This window comes from Culicoides brevitarsis, chromosome 1 (genome assembly GCF_036172545.1).
Source record: "Culicoides brevitarsis isolate CSIRO-B50_1 chromosome 1, AGI_CSIRO_Cbre_v1, whole genome shotgun sequence".
Classification (NCBI taxonomy): Eukaryota; Metazoa; Arthropoda; class Insecta; order Diptera; family Ceratopogonidae; genus Culicoides; species Culicoides brevitarsis.
In genome coordinates, this window is record NC_087085.1 from 45315891 (window position 1) to 45336878 (window position 20988).

Sequence of the window (20988 nt, forward strand, 5' to 3'; positions counted from 1 at the left end):
CATTCAATTCCATTAATCATTTTTTCCATTTGACTGACACTCTTAACATTCTTAAATTTATTTACTTTCATTTTATTTTTTTTAGGAGATAATAAAATATTGTGAAAGTCGTTTTTCATCAGTTTTGGAAAAAGATCAAATTTTAATGCGGAAATTGCTTGAGGATAATTCCTTCCGAGTGGTTTGTATCTCAAATCATGAAAAGCTATTGTTCGATTTTAAAGAAGTCCGTAAGTACCTGAATATGAACAAACTCAAGTTAAACGTAAATAAGACGAAATCTATGGAGATAGGTACTGAATTAAATGAAAACGCATTGAATTTTGAAAACTGTGATATTGAAATCGTGAAAGAAACGAAATACTTTGGTGTGATAATCGATGACAAACTTAATTTAAAAAAGAACGCAGAACATGTTAAGCAAAAAATGGCAAAAATGGTTGGTTTTCTAAACAGAAACAGGAAAAAATTTCCACACGAAACGAAATTGACTTTGTACAAATGCATGGTTGGAGCCCATATCGACTTCTGCAGCTCAATACTGTACCTGAATAGAAAAGAAGAAATTAAAGCAATACAAAAAATTCAAAACAAAGCTCTTAGAATCTCGACTGAAAGAAAATTCGACGTTTTACACTTCTCGAAGAACGTTTCTCGCCTCTTCAAATACGAAAAGTACCGTGAAAAACGCAAACTTACATCCTTATTACATCTCTCAGTTCATTCTACGTCGCCGATTGTACGATAAATGTATCGCAACATAATCCATCGTTCATCGTAATGCACGGAAAACACTTCTGTGTTACATACAAACAACATTTGCGAACTGGTGTGATGTAAAACGCAATCGCAATCAGCATAAAAAGAGACAGAATACGAATATGCGTGCGTATAAAATGATATTAAATGGGATGCTGTATGTAGAAACAAGATTTTGTATAACAATTGCGCTTCTTGTTGCTCAACTCCGTCGTAGATTTGTACGGGAGTGATATAAGTACGATACAAAAATATATAATAAAAGAGATGTGCCGCGCGCGTACTTGTCTTAAAATTTTATTGCAGTACTTTTGGCAGTCAGTTTCATACAAGCATCCAAAGAAAGCGGTTCGCATACAGAATTTGCACTGAAAAAAATTGCGAGAAAAAAAATTATTACGCGAGTGTCAGAAAAATTTTTGACGTTTATGAATAAAATTAATTAAAAAAAAAATATGAAAAAAATTTAAGAATTTTTAAAAAATTATTTTAAATTAAAAATATTAAAAAAAAATTAATTAATTAAAAAAAAAAATAAATTAAAAATGGATCACCATGGCGGATCGTATGCATCGCCTTGGGCTGCTGTTTTAAGTCATCACGGAATGCCTGGAAGTGAACATCATCCGGGTTTTGCCGCTGCACATCATTCAAACTACAGTGTTCCTATGGATTTACATGTTCCTCAAAGTTTTTCATACTACAGGTGTGTTGATCGTTACTTACCTGCGTGCGTTTCTTGCACGTGAATTATGAACAATTGTGCAAGTGCCGTCGGTTGATGTTTCATTAAATGTTGCTGATTGAAAAAAAAGTGAAAGAAAAATATTAAAATTAAATTTTTGTGATTTATTTCAGATATCGCGAAGATCCTTTTTGTTGGGCTGAAAGGTGAATTTTTAAAAATTATTAAAAAAATAAAAAAAAAAATATTTATTTAAAAAAAAATATCGAAAAAGGTGTAAAAATCAATTTTATTTAAAAATAAAAAAAATTAATTAAAAAAAAAATAAAAATTCAAAACATGAAAATTTTAACAAAAAAGAAAAAATAAAAAATATTTTAAAAGTGAAAAATATTTTATATAATTTATTTTTAAAATTAAAAATTATTAAAAAATTAAAATTTATTACAAAAAAAAATAAATGTAAAACATAAAAATTTTTAAAAAATTAATTTTTTTAAAAAAAATTTTAAAAAATTATTTTTTAAAAAAATAAAAATTAAGGTTATTAATTAAGAATTAAAAAAATTAATTAAAAATTAAGACGAAATATTTTAAATATTTTTTTTAAATTATTTTAAAATATGTATAAAAAATATTTTTTAATTAAAATATCAGAATTTTAATGAACAAAAAAATAAACTAAAACAAAAATTAATTAAAAATTAATAATTATATCAAAATAAATCTTTTTAAGGAAATAAACACGCGGCAAAATCTCAAAGTTTACCATTTATGTATGTCAAGTCAATCAAACTACAAAAAATATTTTTTTCATAAAAAGTAACATTACATACTAATTGTCTCTGCATCAACTCAAAAAAGTTGACAGCTAAGCAAAACGATTCCAGAAAAAGAAAATATTTCAATCAATTGTCCCATAAGTGCATTTTTAATTAAATTAACTGTACAAATCAAGCTCAATTCATGATAATAAAAAATTATCTCAAAACATAAATAAATAAAATAATAACGTGATATTGGAAAAGACAAGAATTTTGTGTGAAGTCACATTGCTACAAAGTAGAAGAAAAAAAAGCTAAATATGTGAGAGAGCGATATGATATGACGGAATTAATATCTCAAGGGATGGCGTGTCAATTGAATATTAAATATAGATACGAGTTTTTATTACTATTTTTCTTCAACTTCTTCTATTTTTATTAGACATGTCACATGTGTATGGTGTCTTATTTGTCTCTTACTCGCGCGTTTATCTAAGCATGTGCTGAGCTCGATGAATCGAGTCTGGAATAAATTAAGAATACTGGTTGATAATAATTATGTTTTGATATACAGGCGCCTCTTGACGAGTTTTTACACCTTTTCACGATGTTTTTCTAAAATTACAAAAAAAAAAAAAATTAATAAAATGTTTAATTTATATGGTCAAGTAAGCACGTTGTAACCTTTCACTTTAAATTTCTATTTTCTATCCGTTTTTGCTGCTGCTGTGTTGATCGATTGGGAACAAATGAAGAAAACCAACGTTGGAAGAAGTACAAGCTGCGAGTTCAGCAAATCAACGGTAAGTGAAATTTATTGATTATTAATTTATTTTTTTTTAAAGTTATTAGATTAAAGTGTTAGATTTTCATTAAAAATTTAATGAAATTTATGTTATTGTTTATGTAAGAAAATTTTTAAGATCTTAAGAGATTAGAAACGCCATCTTGAGTAAAAATATTGAACTTTTTATCAAAAAAATATCTTCTTGGGTTAAATTTTAAATTTTTTTAAGATTTTTTTAACATTTTTTTTTTCTATTAAGTTTTTTTTTAAAAAATTGTTAATATTTTAAACTTTTATGATTAAAAAGCGCCCTCTACAGTTAAGAATTTAAAGTTATTAAGATCTTTTGAAAATTTTAAAAATTCTATTGAATAAAATTTTAACACCAAAAAAATTTTTTCTTAAATTTTTAAAAATCTTAAAAATTTCCTTAAGATTTTGAAAATAAAAATAAAAAAAATCATAAAAATTAAAAGACGCACTCTGGAGTTAAATTCACAAAATTTTTAAGATCAACAGATCAAAAAGCGCCCTCTATTGTTAAAAATCTTAAATTCTCAAGATCTTTTAAGATCAAAAGTTGATTTGATAGAACTAATGTAGGTCAAAAAGGATGAAATTATTCAAATCTACTCTTTACGAACAATAAATCTTAAAAGAGAAACCTCGTCAAATCTACCAGAAAATTACAAAGTCACAAAAACGATTACTTGTTGATGACCAAAAACAAATGTCTCCGAGCCATAAATCACAAAATTCTTGGAAACCCAAATTTATCGCTCGATTCATCTTGAATTTTCATAAAAATCATATAAAAAAAGTTTTTCACCTTAATTCCCATAACATCACACACACAGGACGCGTACATAAAGTGCCGTATAATATAGTTCCAATATTTATTTACATCGACCTGAGTCACTGTCCTGTCCTGAATATTTATTATATTTACACCATTCTGTACGGCGGCTGCTGCTGCCTTGCGCGTTCGTTTTACAATGTGCACGTAGAGACATTTATTATAATAATCTCTCTCTGGCTGTACGAGACGAAACGTGTTTCTACTTAAGAGTCGAGAGTTGTTTTGGGTTGTTGTTGTTCGAGGCGTGGTTTTTATATCAGAAAATTGTTAAAACCAATCACGTTCTCTTATATTGACTATCATCATATAATACTTATGTACAACAAAAATAATAATAACAACAACAACAACTCTCGTCTATACGGGAGACTTTCTTCTTCTCGCAAGCATCTCTCGCTTGTTAAGTACATTTTTTGGCTGTGTTGCGGCATAAAGTCACGTAACGCCCATTCACCGATTTGACACGATACGATCACGTGTGTGTGCGAGTAGTAGAGGAATTTCCTTTCCCAAAAAACTAATTTGTAATGCTATCGTCGTACGAGAAGCGGCTTCGTCGCCAACAACACCCCAACGTATGCGACGTATACGGGGAAAAAGGGCCTCAACTCTCAAACCTATGTAGGTTATGTGTGGTTCCAAGTGTATCAGCATCATGCAGTTACATTTGTGACGGGATTAATATCGCACGTATTCCTCGACGTTTTCAGTATTCGACGTTTTTTTCTGTTCCTCTACTTTTCCTCTTGCTCTAAAAATAATAATAAAAAGAGAGTCAGCTGATTGATACAATTTTTTTTCGTACCTACTGTCCTTCCATCATCATGCACGACGAGGCTACTATCATCGTAGATAACTGCCGGAGAGGAGATAGTCTGTGCATTGTTCGGGCGATGTGCATAGAATTTTTGATTAAATTGTGACTGCTCTACAAATTTATGCGATTTTTTTCACGGATAATATTTTATCACGAACCAAAAAATCAATAAAGTCACTCAAGTGTTGAACTAAAATAAAAAAAAAAATCAATTAAAATCAGGATAAAAGTTAAAGATCAAAAACTAAACTCCCTCTTGTGTCAAAAATTTAAACTTTTAAAGATCTATAGATCAGAAAAAATAAAAAAAGAAAATTTAAAAATTTCTTTTTATGTTAAAAAATTAAACATTGAAGATTTTTTAAAAAATAATTTGAAATTAAGTGATAAAATTTTTATAAAAAATGTTGAAAACCCAAAACTGAAGAGCAAAAATACGCCATCTTGTGTAAAAAATTTGAACTTTTTAAGATCAAAAAAAAAATTTAAATTTTTCATGTGAAAAAACTTAAATTTATCAAAATTTTAAATCAAAAAGTGTTGAAATAAATAATAAATATTGAATTAAATTTATAAAAATTAAGAACTTTTCAAAAGTTTTGTATTAAAAATTAAAAACTAAACTGTCAAATTTTTTAATATCTTAAAATCAATTTTGAACTTAAATAATAAAACTTTAATAAAATTGGCTGAAAAAGTAAAAAAAAAATCAAAAATTTTAAATTAAAATACTTTTTTTAGTGTTAAAATCTTAAAATTTTAAAATGATAAAATTTCATTAAAAACTTAAAAAAAAATTTGAAAAAAGTGAAAAAATAAATTAAAAATGCTTCCTTACTCCGCTGCAATGGCAATGGACTACATGGGCTACCATCATCATGCCCAACAACATCCGCATCGCATTTCATCCCAATCGCCGGGCAATCCTGGCAGTTTCGCGCATTCCTGGTTGGTACCGAATCAGGATTTGTACAGCGCCTATAATCAATTTTCTAATAATCAACCTGTTACACACAAGCCAGAACCGATTATTGATCCACGGCACGTTGACAAATTATATTTTTGAATTTTTTTCCAACATTTTTTTTGTGTAGTTTTTGAAATAATTAATCGACCACAAAAGTTAACTTTTACTGTTTTTTGTGTCTTAAAAAAAAACTTTAAACTTGGAGTGAAATAGAAAAAAGTAAAAAAAAATTAAAAATCATAAAATTAATCTTGATTTTCGATTTCACACCTCGTTGCTTTTTTAATGAATTTCGAATACCGTGGCTTACCTCGATTTTTTTTTTTGTGTTTATTTGTTGATGTTTTCACACGAAAAACAACAACAATGACTTGCAAATCGACATTGAATGAATGAAATAGATCAAATTTGAATAAAATTTAATTATATCTTGAGATTTTACGATAAAAAGCAAAGTAATCCGGATTACGTAGCGAGTTAAAGTGTGAACTGACAAAACATTTTTTTAAAGATTTTTTTCATTCAAAACCATAAATTAACGATTTTGATGAATGAGTGAATGGATGATGAATGAAAGACCTCCTGAAAGATGAAATTTTTGTAGAATTTTTTTAGATATTAAATTTTTGATCGGTTAAAATTTTAACTTTTTTAAAAAAAAAAATAAAAAAATTTAAAATTGGCTTTGCATGAATTTTATAAATATTTTTCTATAAAAAATTGATTTTGTACAGAATAAATTAATTAATTTAATTTTTTTTTTAATTTTTAGCATTTTGGAATTACGAAAGGAGAAAAGTCGCGATGCAGCAAGAAATCGTCGAGGCAAGGAAAATTACGAATTTTACGAGTTGGCGAAGATGTTGCCGCTTCCCGCTGCGATTACGAGTCAACTTGACAAGGCATCCATCATAAGACTGACAATTAGTTACCTAAAGTTGCGTGATTTTTCGCAGCACGGAGATCCATCGTGGACTCGTGATTCGCTCTCAACGAGCAGCAAAATATTGAAAAGTAAGTAATTTTATTTTTATGTTCGAAAAGTGCAAGAATCGTCATAAAAGAGAAATAAAATGAAAATTCCCCTGATGCAAGTGCAAGAAACGAAGAGAAAGACATAAAAGGGAAAAAATAAGCTTATTTCGTGTCATAAAAGGATAATCATCATTATTTTCTGCATTCTTGATGAACATTATCCCTTTCTCCTGTACGTTGATTGTTTCAATGACCAAGAGAAAATCCAATAAAAATATAATCGATAAACGAAATTAACATTTTTTCGGTATTTACGGGTTTTAATGAACGGAAATTTGTACCAAAGTGATGTACTGAATGATAATTAAAGACGTTGTAATCATAAAAATAAATATTTTTAGGGCAAGAAATTTAAGGGAACATTTTTTCAAACTGTGATATTGAAATCGTGAAGGAAACGAAATACCTTGGTGTGATAATCGATGACAAACTTAATTTAAAAAAGAACGCAGAACATGTTAAGCAAAAAATGGCAAAAATGGTTGGTTTTCTAAACAGAAACAGGAAAAAATTTCCACACGAAACGAAATTGACTTTGTACAAATGCATGGTTGGAGCCCATATCGACTACTGCAGCTCAATACTGTACCTGAATAGAAAAGAAGAAATTAAAGCACTACAAAAAATTCAAAACAGAGCGCTTAGAATCTTGACGCCGCATGGAAATATAGAAAGCAGTGTTTGTCGAATGTTACAAAAAACTAATTTCAACTCCCGAATTACCTGGCTTAAGCAATTTCTCCAATTTTCTTGAAAAATGAGACAATAAAGTCTCAAATTGTGCATAAAAATTAGCTTAAAATCAAAAATTACCCAATTTATGCAAATCCTTGTCCAAATCCAACCTTCTTAAGAATAAGAAAAGTCCATTTCACAACACAAATTTCGTCATTTATCATCATTTCTCCATCTAATCCAATTGCATAAACAATTTTTCATTCCAAAGTCTCCTTATGACATCGTTAACTTTGTCCATAAGTCACATTTAAAGTGCAATTTCTATTCATGACCTTTCCCTGTTCTTCTTGCACCTTCGTTCCATTTCTAATAATAAAAATTTTATTATTATTTTTTTCCTCCTATAATTCATAACGAAAAATTGCACCCACACACTTTATTATGATTTTCCATTTCATTGCACCCTCGTTCGGTACGACAGGCGAGGATTTCCAAATTGAATAAATATGTCGAAAAATGCCCTTTGGTCAGGAGAAATTCTCTTTTACGACAAATATATTCAACATCAGCTGCTTTAGTTCGGCTTGAATTGTTCTTCAAGGTCTCTTTTTCGTCTTCGATCCAGACTTATGAACAGGAATTGCCTTTTTGTGTCGAGAAATACCTAAAAAGAAAAATAATATTTTTTGTTATTGTTACGATTATTACTCGGCATAGGTAAATAAACACATAAAGAGGCACATAAAGGAACATAAAGAGAATATAAAGCTGGACAATAAACGGCGTTATTATTAGTGTTATTTTTATTATTAAAGAAAATATTTTTGCTTGTGATGTTTTTCGGTTATAGATTTGACTTGAAGAACAGAAAATTTAAGAAAAAGGTGAAAATTTTTTTAATAACAAAATTTTATTTTTTTTCTAATGATGTTTGTAAAAAGTTATAAAATTTTATATTTTCAAATTTAAAATTGATTTTTAAAATTTTAATTTTTTTATTTTTTTCATGCTTCTGAATTTTGATTTTTTTATCAGAAAAATTATTTTGAATTAGAATTATTCAAAAATTAAAATTAAAAAAAAATAAAATTAAAGAAAAATTTAAAAAAAAAATTAAAAAATTAAAAAAAAAATAAAATTAAAAAAAAAATAAAATTAAAAAAAATAAAATAAAATAAAAAAAAAAAAAAAAATTAAAAAAAAACTTAAAGAAAAATTAAAACTTACCAATTTTTTCGAAGATTTTTTCTTATTTTTCATTCTTCAAGCAAAAGAAAAACATCAAAACAGCTGAGACCAAAAATTTTCACGTGTCCAAGATGTTGTTGGAGCGATGATTTATTTCCTCTACGAATCGATACGAGGAAACCAAGTCCAAGGAAATTTTCGTTCGGAGAGTTTGATTTATCGCCAAAACGAAACATATGTGACAAAATATGTGCTGTGGCATATCAACATGTTATTTTATTATTATTATCGTGTTTCTTGTAAAGTTACGCAAGAATATCATAATTTATCATCTATTGTCTCGCTTTTCCCCTTCCATCGAGAGGAGCGAGACAAACAATCGACATGCGGCATGAAATATGACAAAATTAGAGAAAAAATTGCTCCTTATCTCGATTGTTCAATTTTTTGTCTTCTCTCTTTGACAAATATTGTGATTTGCATCGATAAATTGCCAGAAGTCATAAATTAATAATGATTAATGTCGTTCAATTTGCAAATATTTGACGTTCCCCTGTCCTCAGTTAATTGCGGAAACAACTTCATTGAGTCAATTAACACTTTTCTAACTTAATTTTCTCTCTTTCTTCGTCAATTAGGTGCATCAGCACGTCGTACCGCTGCGGGAATGGCTGTCGAACTGTTCGAACAACATCAAGGAACGCACATTCTCCAAAGTTTAGATGGATTTGCGTTGGCTGTCGCTGCTGACGGACGCTTTTTGTACATTTCGGAGACAGTTTCAATTTATCTCGGATTGTCACAGGTGAGTCGAACGCCATTTTTGTCGGACTCGGCGAAGGAAGCCATCAAAAACCATCATTTCGGTTATTTTTATTATTTATTTACCCGAAAAAAGTGAGTTTTACGCAGGATACAACGATGGTACGTGATCTGCATGAAATTATTTTTCGTTTATATAAAAATCGACGGTGAATGGAATTAGGAATCGATTTTTTTTTAGTTACTTCAACAAATGAAAAAATATGAAATTTCGAGAGAACGAATCTCAAAATTTGATTTTTTGAATATTTTTAGTTAAAAATTTGATAAAAATAGAAAATTTTGTTAGATTTCTCACAAAAAGTTAGAAAATTGAATGTCTCTGGTAGCACAAAAATTAATAAATATTTCGATCACGTCGGCTTTTGTCGAGGAAGGAAAACACATCATCATCACATAAGAAAGAAATTGTTTCACATGATAATAATAACGAACGAAGTAGAGACTATGTTGCAAGTAAAGTCCCGTCTGATAAATATTTTTGTTGTTAGAACGAGGAAAATTTTAGGAAAATCAATATTTGAGAGGAAATTTAGACGTCTGCTGCGTGTTTTTGTTTTAAATTAAAGAAAATTTCGTTCACTTGAAAAAGTAACTTTTTAAAAAATTAAAAAAAAAATAATTAAAATAAAAATTTAAAAAAAAAATTTAAATAAATTTCAATTTTTTAAAGGAAAATTTTTTAAAAAATATAAAAAAAAATAATTAAAAAAAAAATTAAAATAAATATTTAAAATAATTTTTTTAAAAAAAGTTGAAAATTTTTAATTTAGATTTATTGAGTGAAATTTTTGATGATAAAAAAAATATAATAAAAAAAACAAAAAATTTGAAAAGATTAAAAAAATTTCAAAATTTTCTTCAGAATAAAGTCAAAATTTGATCATCTATTGTATTAAAAGACATTTTTCATGAACGAAATATTTTTCTCAAAAAAAAAAAAAAATTTAAATAAAAATTTTATAAAAATTTCCGATAAAACTAACAAAAAATATTTTTTTATAGAAAGAAATTGATAAAATTTTCATAATTTCTTATAAGACGATAAAAAAATTTAAATTTTCCAACCATAAAATTTTTTTTGGTTAATTTTTTGTTCGCATTCCGTTACAAAGTCACACTTTCACACCTAATTTCGTCGTTCCAATCATCAAAATTGCATTTTTCTGCATTTCATGCCAAGACTGCACCCAGTTTTTATCGCCATCGAGCTTGTTTGTGAACCAACGAAAAAAAAGTCAATCGATGCAATTGAATCCAAAATGAGCCAATTTATATTCCGACCAATGCATTGTGAGAACATTATTTTTATTTTGGGTTTGTCACTTCTTCTTTTTTTTAATTTTTTTTTCTTCTATGGTCTGAAGAAAAACAACTTTTCCTTAATTGTTTCTTGAAAAGTTGCAAAATTTTCAATTTTTACTCGATTTTTACAGAAAAAAGTCGATTTTTGCATGAAACGAGAAAGAAAACGCATGCGCTTTCGTTTTTGAAGCACAAGAAGCCTCACGTTACTGCATGATGATGAACGAACGAAGGAGTGAATGAAACAGTGCAAGCAAGGCTGGAATAAAAAAAAAAACGAAGAAAAATGGTGTGAAATATATAATTTTTGATCTGCGCCTTGTTGATGTGCCTTATGTGAGAGAAGTTGTTAACCACGCCTGTGTTCTTATTTTTGGCTTGTGTTGTGTGAAAAATTATAAAAATGGCTAATTTTTTTAAATTAAATTTTGATAAAAAAAAATCAAAAATTTTCATTGAATCAAAAAAAAAATTGTTTTTTTAAATTTTTAATAATTTTAATATTTTAATAATTTAATAATTTTTTTTTAATTTTTAATTAAAATTCATTAATTTTCATAAAAAAAACAAATTTAAATAATTTTTTAAAAAATATTTTTTTAAATTTTTAATAAAAATAATTTCTTTAATTTTTTTTAGGTTGAAATGACAGGCAGCTCCATCTTCGACTATGTGCATCACGGAGATCATGCAGAAATCGCCGAGCAACTTGGCTTAAGTCTCGCCAGCGGAAATACGGGAATGAATTCGCCGCATTCGATACATTCAGACGAGCCGGGATCATCTCATGGCACGAACAATCCAGACGGTAAGTTTGACCTACAAATCGACGATGGCGACGTGTTTCTCATTCATTGACCCAATGTTTGTCTGAGCTGAAAAACAATTGATTTTGGATGTGCTTACAACTTCCTGCGAGGAAAAATTATTTGTCTGCCATGTGTGTGTGTGTGTGTGTGTCGATGTGACGTGAGTTGAAAATTAAAAGAAAGTTAAATGCGTGCACGACGCGTCGTACGAACGGAGGTAGTAATAATAAAATCATAGAAAATTGCACGAGATGAATATTCCGAGCACACAAAAACAATCCCCTTTCTCACATTTTCACACAAAAAACACACAGACAAGACGTGTAGAGCACAAAACGTGACTCGACATTGACCACCTTTTCAAGCTTTTTCCCAAAAAAAAAAAATGTGAATGAACAAAAACTTTGATCATCAAATTCCATTTTCGTTCAAGAACAAGGAAGAGAGACAATGAACTTGAACACACGAGACGACGTGGGAAAGTCATTTTCTTCATACGTGAGCGACTTCTTGCTCGGAAACACACAAAAGCGACACAAAAGAGTTGAAGACTTGAATCATAATGAAGATCCGAATGCATGACGAAACGAAAAAGCAGGACATGTGTGATCTACTTTACGTTTCTTCATCGGTTGTTTTGTCTCGTGCATTTGTTCCAATTTATCGATTTGGTTAATTGAAGGACAATTTTAAGGTTTTTTTTGAGAGATTTTTCAATGAAAATTATGGAATTTGCCCGTTTTGTTGTCTGTCTTTGATATTTTTGCTTTAAAAAATTTATTCGAGTTAAAAAAATTAAAAAAAAAGTTCAAACAAATTTCATGCATTTTTTTAAAAATGTATTTTAAACATTTTTAAATTTTGAAAAAATAATTTTTTTATTAAAAAAAATAAAATTAGAAATTTTTATAAAAAAAAAAAAATTTAAAAGAAAAAATTAAAAATTTTCATAAAAAATAAATAAATTTTCAAAAAATTAAAAAAAAATTTAAAATTTTTATAAAAAAAATAAAATTTATAATTTTTCCAATGAAAATAAAATTTATTTGAATAAATATTTATTTTTGAAATAATTTTGAAAATTTATAACAGAACTTTAATAATTTAAAAAAAAATTATTTAAAAGATAATTTCTAAAAATATTCAAGATTATAAAAAAATATTTTAAAAATTCTTAAAAATATAAAAAAATTATCTAAAAATATTTTTTATTATATTTAAATATTTTAAAAATTCTTAAAAATATAAAAAATTTATTTTTTTGTAAATTCGATTTTCTGAATATCATTAAAAAAAATCAAAATGCGTTTAACTTTTTTATTTCTTGACAACTTTAAAAAATTTGTTCATTTTTTTTATTTCGGGGAATTCCTCACAAACGTCAAAACAACAAACAAAAAAAAAATAAATAAATGGACTGAGCACGTCTCTATTTGCTTGATTGCGAGTTGTGAATTTTAAACAAAAAAATGTTTTGAACCGAAAATCGATTAATTTCGTACAATTTCATACAAAAATCTATTTTTTTATTTTTTCAGTTGCTGCTCAAATGACATTAAGCTCAAATAGTGCTTACAAAGGCTACGATCGAGCATTTTGCATCAGAATGAAATCAACTTTAACAAAAAGAGGATGTCATTTCAAATCTTCTGGATATCGGGTGAGTTTGAATTTTCATTAATAATATTTTTATTTTGAGGGAATTTCGTGAAAATCAATTAAAAAGTAATTAAAAAAAAAAAATCGGAAAAATTAAAATTAGGAAAAACTTAAAATTTTTTGAATGAAACTTGTTTCTCACAGGCGTCGGAAGAGGCAAGCGAAAAATTAACGGTTGTCAATCCGGGCGGGAAAGGCGGTAAAACGACATCGAATCATTATGTGGTACGTAAATCACTTTTGACAAAGAGTTTTTTTCTCCGCATGATCGTAGAATAGGATTTAAAGTTTGGGATTTGCATGAAAAATTGAAAATTAGATGAAAAAATTTAAAATTTTTTTTTTCAATTTTAGGTCGTTTTGGTACTTTGTCGTCTCCGAACGCAATACAATTTCACACAATCTAAAAAGTCACAACCACAATTGATGGGAATTGTTGGATTAGCTGTTGCTTTACCTCCGCCATCGATTCATGAGATAAGGTTAGAGTGCGATATGTTCGTTACAAGAATTAATTTTGACTTTACCATTGCGCATTGTGAACCAAGGTAATGTAAATTTATCAAAAAATTGAAAAAAATTTATTTTTAATGAAAATTTTAATTTTTAGAGTTACAGATTTGTTAGAATATACTCCTGAAGAGCTCTTGGGGCGAAGTATTTATTCCTTATGTCACGGTGAAGATGCTTCAAAACTCAGAAAATGTCATACTGATTGTAAGTTTTCCTTATTTTTCACTTTTTACATAAAAATTTATCAAAAAATATTTTTTTAGTGATCAACAAAGGACAAGTTCTCACACATTACTATCGAATTATGAACAAAAACGGCGGATACACATGGATTCAAACATGCGCGACGGTTATTTGCAGTTCGAAGAACGCTGATGAGCAAAATATCATTTGTGTCAACTACGTTGTGAGTCGCAAAGAAAACGCAAATCTCATTTTAGACACTTGCCAAATGGATTCCGTGAAATTGGAAGATATGGAAACGTCTCGCATGGAACATAGTTCAGATTCGCCAGGTAGCGGTCCATCGAATGAGGGAAATAACGGAAGAAATGCACGAAATTCGACAGATTTGAAGTCTTCAAAGGCAAAAAGTAGGGAGGAACGACAAAGTCGAAGAGCAAATGCTGTCAATGGAGGCGATGGAAATACAACGAATTTAAATTTAGCAACAGAAAAAGTTACTGAGCCACAGCAAAGTACACGAGGAAGAAAGAGAAAAGTCAAGTACGTGCCAACGACGAAGGAAGAAGAGGAAAATGAAGGAGTTTCAAGTGCAAAAATTGCGAATATTGAAGAAAATGGAGGAGCGGATGAAAGTAATCGAGCAGAAACTTCGGTAAAAAATTATTTTTTTAAAAGTTTATGCCGCTTAAAATTTATTTCGAACTTTTTTTTCGAACCCAAAAAACTTTTTTTCAAAATTAAAAACTTTTTCATACAGAATGATAAAATTCAAACTAAATTTCAATTTGTTTTTATTTTTTCAAAATATTTTTTTTAAAAATTTAAAAAATAATTTTTTTAAAAATTTAAAAAATAATTTTTTTAAAAATTTAAAAATAATTTTTTTAAAAATTTAAAAAAATAACTTTTTGAAAAAATTTTAAAAAATATTTTTTTTTAAAAATTACGAAAAATAATGTTTTGAAAAATATTTTTTTATTTAGGAAAAATTTTGAATTTTTTTTTTTTGAAAAATTATTTACGAAGAAAATTTATGTTGAATTTTTTTTTTTCAATATAAAAATTCTTGAAAATTAAAAAAAAAATTATGAAAAAACACAAACTTTTGAAATGGGACAAAAAGCTCAAAAATTTTTGGAGGCCATAAAGACAAAATTTTGATTTTTTTTGATTTTTAGGTGAAAGATTTGGAAACTGCAATGTCAAAACATTTGCCATCGACAACAGATTTCAGTACAGACACACTTTTGAAGCATCAACAACAAGCGCAGCAAAGTCCCGAGAAATCTTGGAGCAATACAGGACATTTTCATCAACAAACAGGCGCTCCAATGCCTGCTACAGCTTTGTTACGACAACTTTACGCAAATCGTGAGAGTGTTATTCGTGCTACAACGTCTCGATCGGGTAATGGAAGCTTCTATCCAGGTAAATTTTTTCATATTTTTCAATAAAAAATTGAAATTTTAATAAAAATCTTTTTAGAAACGATTCAATCAAGTGCATTACCAACTCCCCCGGGCAGTGAATCCTCTTACGATACGCAATACACAACTTTACATCATCAAAAACCCTCAGATGCATTCACGAATCTCGTTTCCGCTTACGGAACATATTCATCCGCCGCAATGGAGTATCAAAGTGCAATGACGCCCCCATCTTCGGTGTCTCCTCGTGATTCTTCCTCGCATCATGTCGCCAATAAACATTCGTCGACATACGATTCGTACATTTCTTCAGTTTATTCGGAGCAAAATTCTTCGGAATCGTCGTTGCCGCCATTGCCATTGAAGCCACAGGCGTATTCAGCAGCTGCAGCGATGCACAGTTCAATTGCCGATAGTTACAGCAGTGCAATCGATCAATCGCAATACTTTCCGCATCCAACGGGATTTCATTTGTATCACAAAGGACAGGGATGGTATTCGACGCCGACTTAAATTTTTTTTTGAATTGTTGAAATTTTTCGTTTAATTTGTTATTTATTTTTAACTTTTTAAAATAATTGGAAACTCTTCCTCGACACATAAAAAAAAATGAAAATCAAAGGTAGTTAGAATAAAATTAGGAATAATTGCAATAAAAAAATCATTAGGCAAATGCAATTAGGGAAAAAATGTTTCATATTACAAAAATTTTTAAAGAAATAAAAAAAATTTTTTTTTTCATGACCGAATATTCGAAAAAGAAGAAAAACGGTCTTCAGATTTTTCAAGTCAAGTTTTAATCAACTTTTGATGGATTTCAAAGCTAAAATTGAATAAATATTCATTCTGAAGATAATTTCCATGCATATCTCCTCGATTTTTGAAGAAATAAAAAAAACAACGATTTTATCATATGAGGAGCAAAAATCGTTGTTTTTTCTCAAGTCAAGTTTCAACCATTTTAGATGAATTTCAAAGCTAAAATTGAATAAATATTCATTCTGAAGATAATTTCCATGCATATCTCCTCGATTTTTGAAGAAATAAAAAAACAACGATTTTATCATATGAGGAGCAAAAATCGTTGTTTTTTCTCAAGTCAAGTTTCAACCCATATTTGATGGATTTCAAAGCTAAAATTGAATAAATATTCATTCTGAAGATAATTTCCATGCATATCTCCTCGATTTTTGAAGAAATAAAAAAACAACGATTTTATCATATGAGGAGCAAAAATCGTTGTTTTTTCTCAAGTCAAGTTTCAACCCATATTTGATGGATTTCAAAGCTAAAATTGAATAAATATTCATTCTGAAGATAATTTCCATGCATATCTCCTCGATTTTTGAAGAAATAAAAAAACAACGATTTTATCATATGAGGAGCAAAAATCGTTGTTTTTTCTCAAGTCAAGTTTCAACCCATATTTGATGGATTTCAAAGCTAAAATTGAATAAATATTCATTCTGAAGATAATTTCCATGCATATCTCCTCGATTTTTGAAGAAATAAAAAAAACAACGATTTTATCATATGAGGAGCAAAAATCGTTGTTTTTTCTCAAGTCAAGTTTCAACCCATATTTGATGGATTTCAAAGCTAAAATTGAATAAATATTCATTCTGAAGATAATTTCCATGCATATCTCCTCGATTTTTGAAGAAATAAAAAAACAACGATTTTATCATATGAGGAGCAAAAATCGTTGTTTTTTCTCAAGTCAAGTTTCAACCCATATTTGATGGATTTCAAAGCTAAAATTGAATAAATATTCATTCTGAAGATAATTTCCATGCATATCTCCTCGATTTTTGAAGAAATAAAAAAACAACGATTTTAATATATGAGGAGCAAAAATCGTTGTTTTTTCTCAAGTCAAGTTTCAACCCATATTTGATGGATTTCAAAGCTAAAATTGAATAAATATTCATTCTGAAGATAATTTCCATGCATATCTCCTCGATTTTTGAAGAAATAAAAAAAACAACGATTTTAATATATGAGGAGCAAAAATCGTTGTTTTTTCTCAAGTCAAGTTTCAACCCATATTTGATGGATTTCAAAGCTAAAATTGAATAAATATTCATTCTGAAGATAATTTCCATGCATATCTCCTCGATTTTTGAAGAAATAAAAAAAACAACGATTTTAATATATGAGGAGCAAAAATCGTTGTTTTTTCTCAAGTCAAGTTTCAACCCATATTTGATGGATTTCAAAGCTAAAATTGAATAAATATTCATTCTGAAGATAATTTCCATGCATATCTCCTCGATTTTTGAAGAAATAAAAAAACAACAACGATTTTAAGTCATATGAGGAGCAAAAATCGTTGTTTTTTCTCAAGTCAAGTTTCAACCCATATTTGATGGATTTCAAAGCTAAAATTGAATAAATATTCATTCTGAAGATAATTTCCATGCATACCTCCTCGATTTTTGAAGAAATAAAAAAACAACGATTTTAATATATGAGGAGCAAAAATCGTTGTTTTTTCTCAAGTCAAGTTTCAACCCATATTTGATGGATTTCAAAGCTAAAATTGAATAAATATTCATTCTGAAGATAATTTTTATAAAAAAAACAACGATTTTAATATATGAGGAGCTCCTCGATTTTTGAAGAAATAAAAAAACAACGATTTTAATATATGAGGAGCAAAAATCGTTGTTTTTTCTCAAGTCAAGTTTCAACCCATATTTGATGGATTTCAAAGCTAAAATTGAATAAATATTCATTCTGAAGATAATTTCCATGCATATCTCCTCGATTTTTGAAGAAATAAAAAAACAACGATTTTAATATATGAGGAGCAAAAATCGTTGTTTTTTCTCAAGTCAAGTTTCAACCCATATTTGATGGATTTCAAAGCTAAAATTGAATAAATATTCATTCTGAAGATAATTTCCATGCATATCTCCTCGATTTTTGAAGAAATAAAAAAACAACGATTTTAATATATGAGGAGCAAAAATCAACAAGTTTCAACCCATATTTATGGATTTCAAAGCTAAAATTGAATAAATATTCATTCTGAAGATAATTTCCATGCATAATTTTTGAAGAAATAAAAAAACAACGATTTAATCATATGAGGAGCAAAAATCGTTGTTTTTTCTCAAGTCAAGTTTCAACCCATATTTGATGGATTTCAAAGCTAAAATTGAATAAATATTCATTCTGAAGATAATTTCCATGCATATCTCCTCGATTTTTGAAGAAATAAAAAAACAACGATTTTAATATATGAGGAGCAAAAATCGTTGTTTTTTCTCAAGTTGTTTTTTCTCAAGTCAAGTTTCAACCCATATTTGATGGATTTCAAAGCTAAAATTGAATAAATATTCATTCTGAAGATAATTTCCATGCATATCTCCTCGATTTTTGAAGAAATAAAAAAAACAACGATTTTATCATATGAGGAGCAAAAATCGTTGTTTTTTCTCAAGTTTCAACCCATATTTGATGGATTTCAAAGCTAAAATTGAATAAATATTCATTCTGAAGATAATTTCCATGCATATCTCCTCGATTTTTGAAGAAATAAAAAAACAACGATTTTAATATATGAGGAGCAAAAATCGTTGTTTTTTCTCAAGTCAAGTTTCAACCCATATTTGATGGATTTCAAAGCTAAAATTGAATAAATATTCATTCTGAAGATAATTTCCATGCATATCTCCTCGATTTTTGAAGAAATAAAAAAAACAACGATTTTATCATATGAGGAGCAAAAATCGTTGTTTTTTCTCAAGTCAAGTTTCAACCCATATTTGATGGATTTCAAAGCTAAAATTGAATAAATATTCATTCTGAAGATAATTTCCATGCATATCTCCTCGATTTTTGAAGAAATAAAAAAACAACGATTTAATCATATGAGGAGCAAAAATCGTTGTTTTTTCTCAAGTCAAGTTTCAACCCATATTTGATGGATTTCAAAGCTAAAATTGAATAAATATTCATTCTGAAGATAATTTCCATGCATATCTCCTCGATTTTTGAAGAAATAAAAAAAACAACGATTTTATCATATGAGGAGCAAAAATCGTTGTTTTTTCTCAAGTCAAGTTTCAACCCATATTTGATGGATTTCAAAGCTAAAATTGAATAAATATTCATTCTGAAGATAATTTCCATGCATATCTCCTCGATTTTTGAAGAAATAAAAAAACAACGATTTTATCATATGAGGAGCAAAAATCGTTGTTTTTTCTCAAGTCAAGTTTCAACCCATATTTGATGGATTTCAAAGCTAAAATTGAATAAATATTCATTCTGAAGATAATTTCCATGCATATCTCCTCGATTTTTGAAGAAATAAAAAAACAACGATTTTATCATATGAGGAGCAAAAATCGTTGTTTTTTCTCAAGTCAAGTTTCAACCCATATTTGATGGATTTCAAAGCTAAAATTGAATAAATATTCATTCTGAAGATAATTTCCATGCATATCTCCTCGATTTTTGAAGAAATAAAAAAACAACGATTTTATCATATGAGGAGCAAAAATCGTTGTTTTTTCTCAAGTCAAGTTTCAACCCATATTTGATGGATTTCAAAGCTAAAATTGAATAAATATTCATTCTGAAGATAATTTCCATGCATATCTCCTCGATTTTTGAAGAAATAAAAAAAAACAACGATTTTATCATATGAGGAGCAAAAATCGTTGTTTTTTCTCAAGTCAAGTTTCAACCCATATTTGATGGATTTCAAAGCTAAAATTGAATAAATATTCATTCTGAAGATAATTTCCATGCATATCTCCTCGATTTTTGAAGAAATAAAAAAAACAACGATTTTATCATATGAGGAGCAAAAATCGTTGTTTTTTCTCAAGTCAAGTTTCAACCCATATTTGATGGATTTCAAAGCTAAAATTGAATAAATATTCATTCTGAAGATAATTTCCATGCATATCTCCTCGATTTTTGAAGAAATAAAAAAAACAACGATTTTATCATATGAGGAGCAAAAATCGTTGTTTTTTCTCAAGTCAAGTTTCAACCAATATTTAATAGATTTCAAAGCTAAAATTGAATAAATATTCATTCTGAAGATAATTTCCATGCATATCTCCTCGATTTTTGAAGAAATAAAAAAAACAACGATTTTATCATATGAGCGTTTTCAACCCATATTTGATGGGTTTCAAAGCTAAACTTTAATAAATATTCATTCTGAAGATGATTTTTAAAAAAGAAAAAATTTTCGAATAAAAATCTTAATATTTGCTTTTCAAAAAATAATTTTTTGAAATCGAAAAATCAAAAGTCTAAGAAATTTCATAAAATTAAAATTATAGAAAAATTTTACAATTTTTGTAAAAATTTAGTGTCAGTTTAAAAAAATTCTCCTTTAAAAATTAAAAAAAAAATTAAATTGAAACAAAAAATTTAAAATTTTGTAATTTTTTCTTAAAAATAATAATTTTCTCCACAAAATTTTGAAATTTGAAACATTTTTCCGAATTGAATTTGCCTAAAAAAATTCATTACTCTTCTAAATGTTGATCATTATATTATGAATAAAATCTATTTGTAAGTCTTGCTTGTCATAAAATTTTCAAAAAATTTAAGCTTTTGAAAGTAAAACGTTAGTTAATAATAATTCTGTAAATAAAAATAAAAAACTTTGTAGAAAAAACCAGTACACAAAAAATATTCATTCCGATTTTAATCTTAAGCAATCTCAATCAATAAAAAGTTTAAAAGTAACGTTCTG

At 27.7% G+C, this 20988-nt stretch overlaps 1 protein-coding gene across 1 annotated transcript; it reads left to right on the plus strand.

Moving 5' to 3' along the window:
- Nucleotides 1-1304: 1304 nt before the first annotated feature.
- LOC134837927 (protein trachealess-like) lies at nucleotides 1305-15773 on the plus strand. Its single transcript, XM_063853323.1, has 13 exons — nucleotides 1305-1465; nucleotides 1618-1650; nucleotides 2964-3011; nucleotides 6411-6652; nucleotides 9178-9344; nucleotides 11306-11474; nucleotides 13014-13135; nucleotides 13279-13359; nucleotides 13489-13682; nucleotides 13745-13851; nucleotides 13911-14485; nucleotides 15012-15261; nucleotides 15319-15773. The coding sequence occupies exons 1-13, from the start codon at nucleotides 1305-1307 to the stop codon at nucleotides 15771-15773; spliced, it is 2604 nt and encodes an 867-aa protein (XP_063709393.1).
- The last annotated feature ends 5215 nt before the right edge of the window (nucleotides 15774-20988 follow it).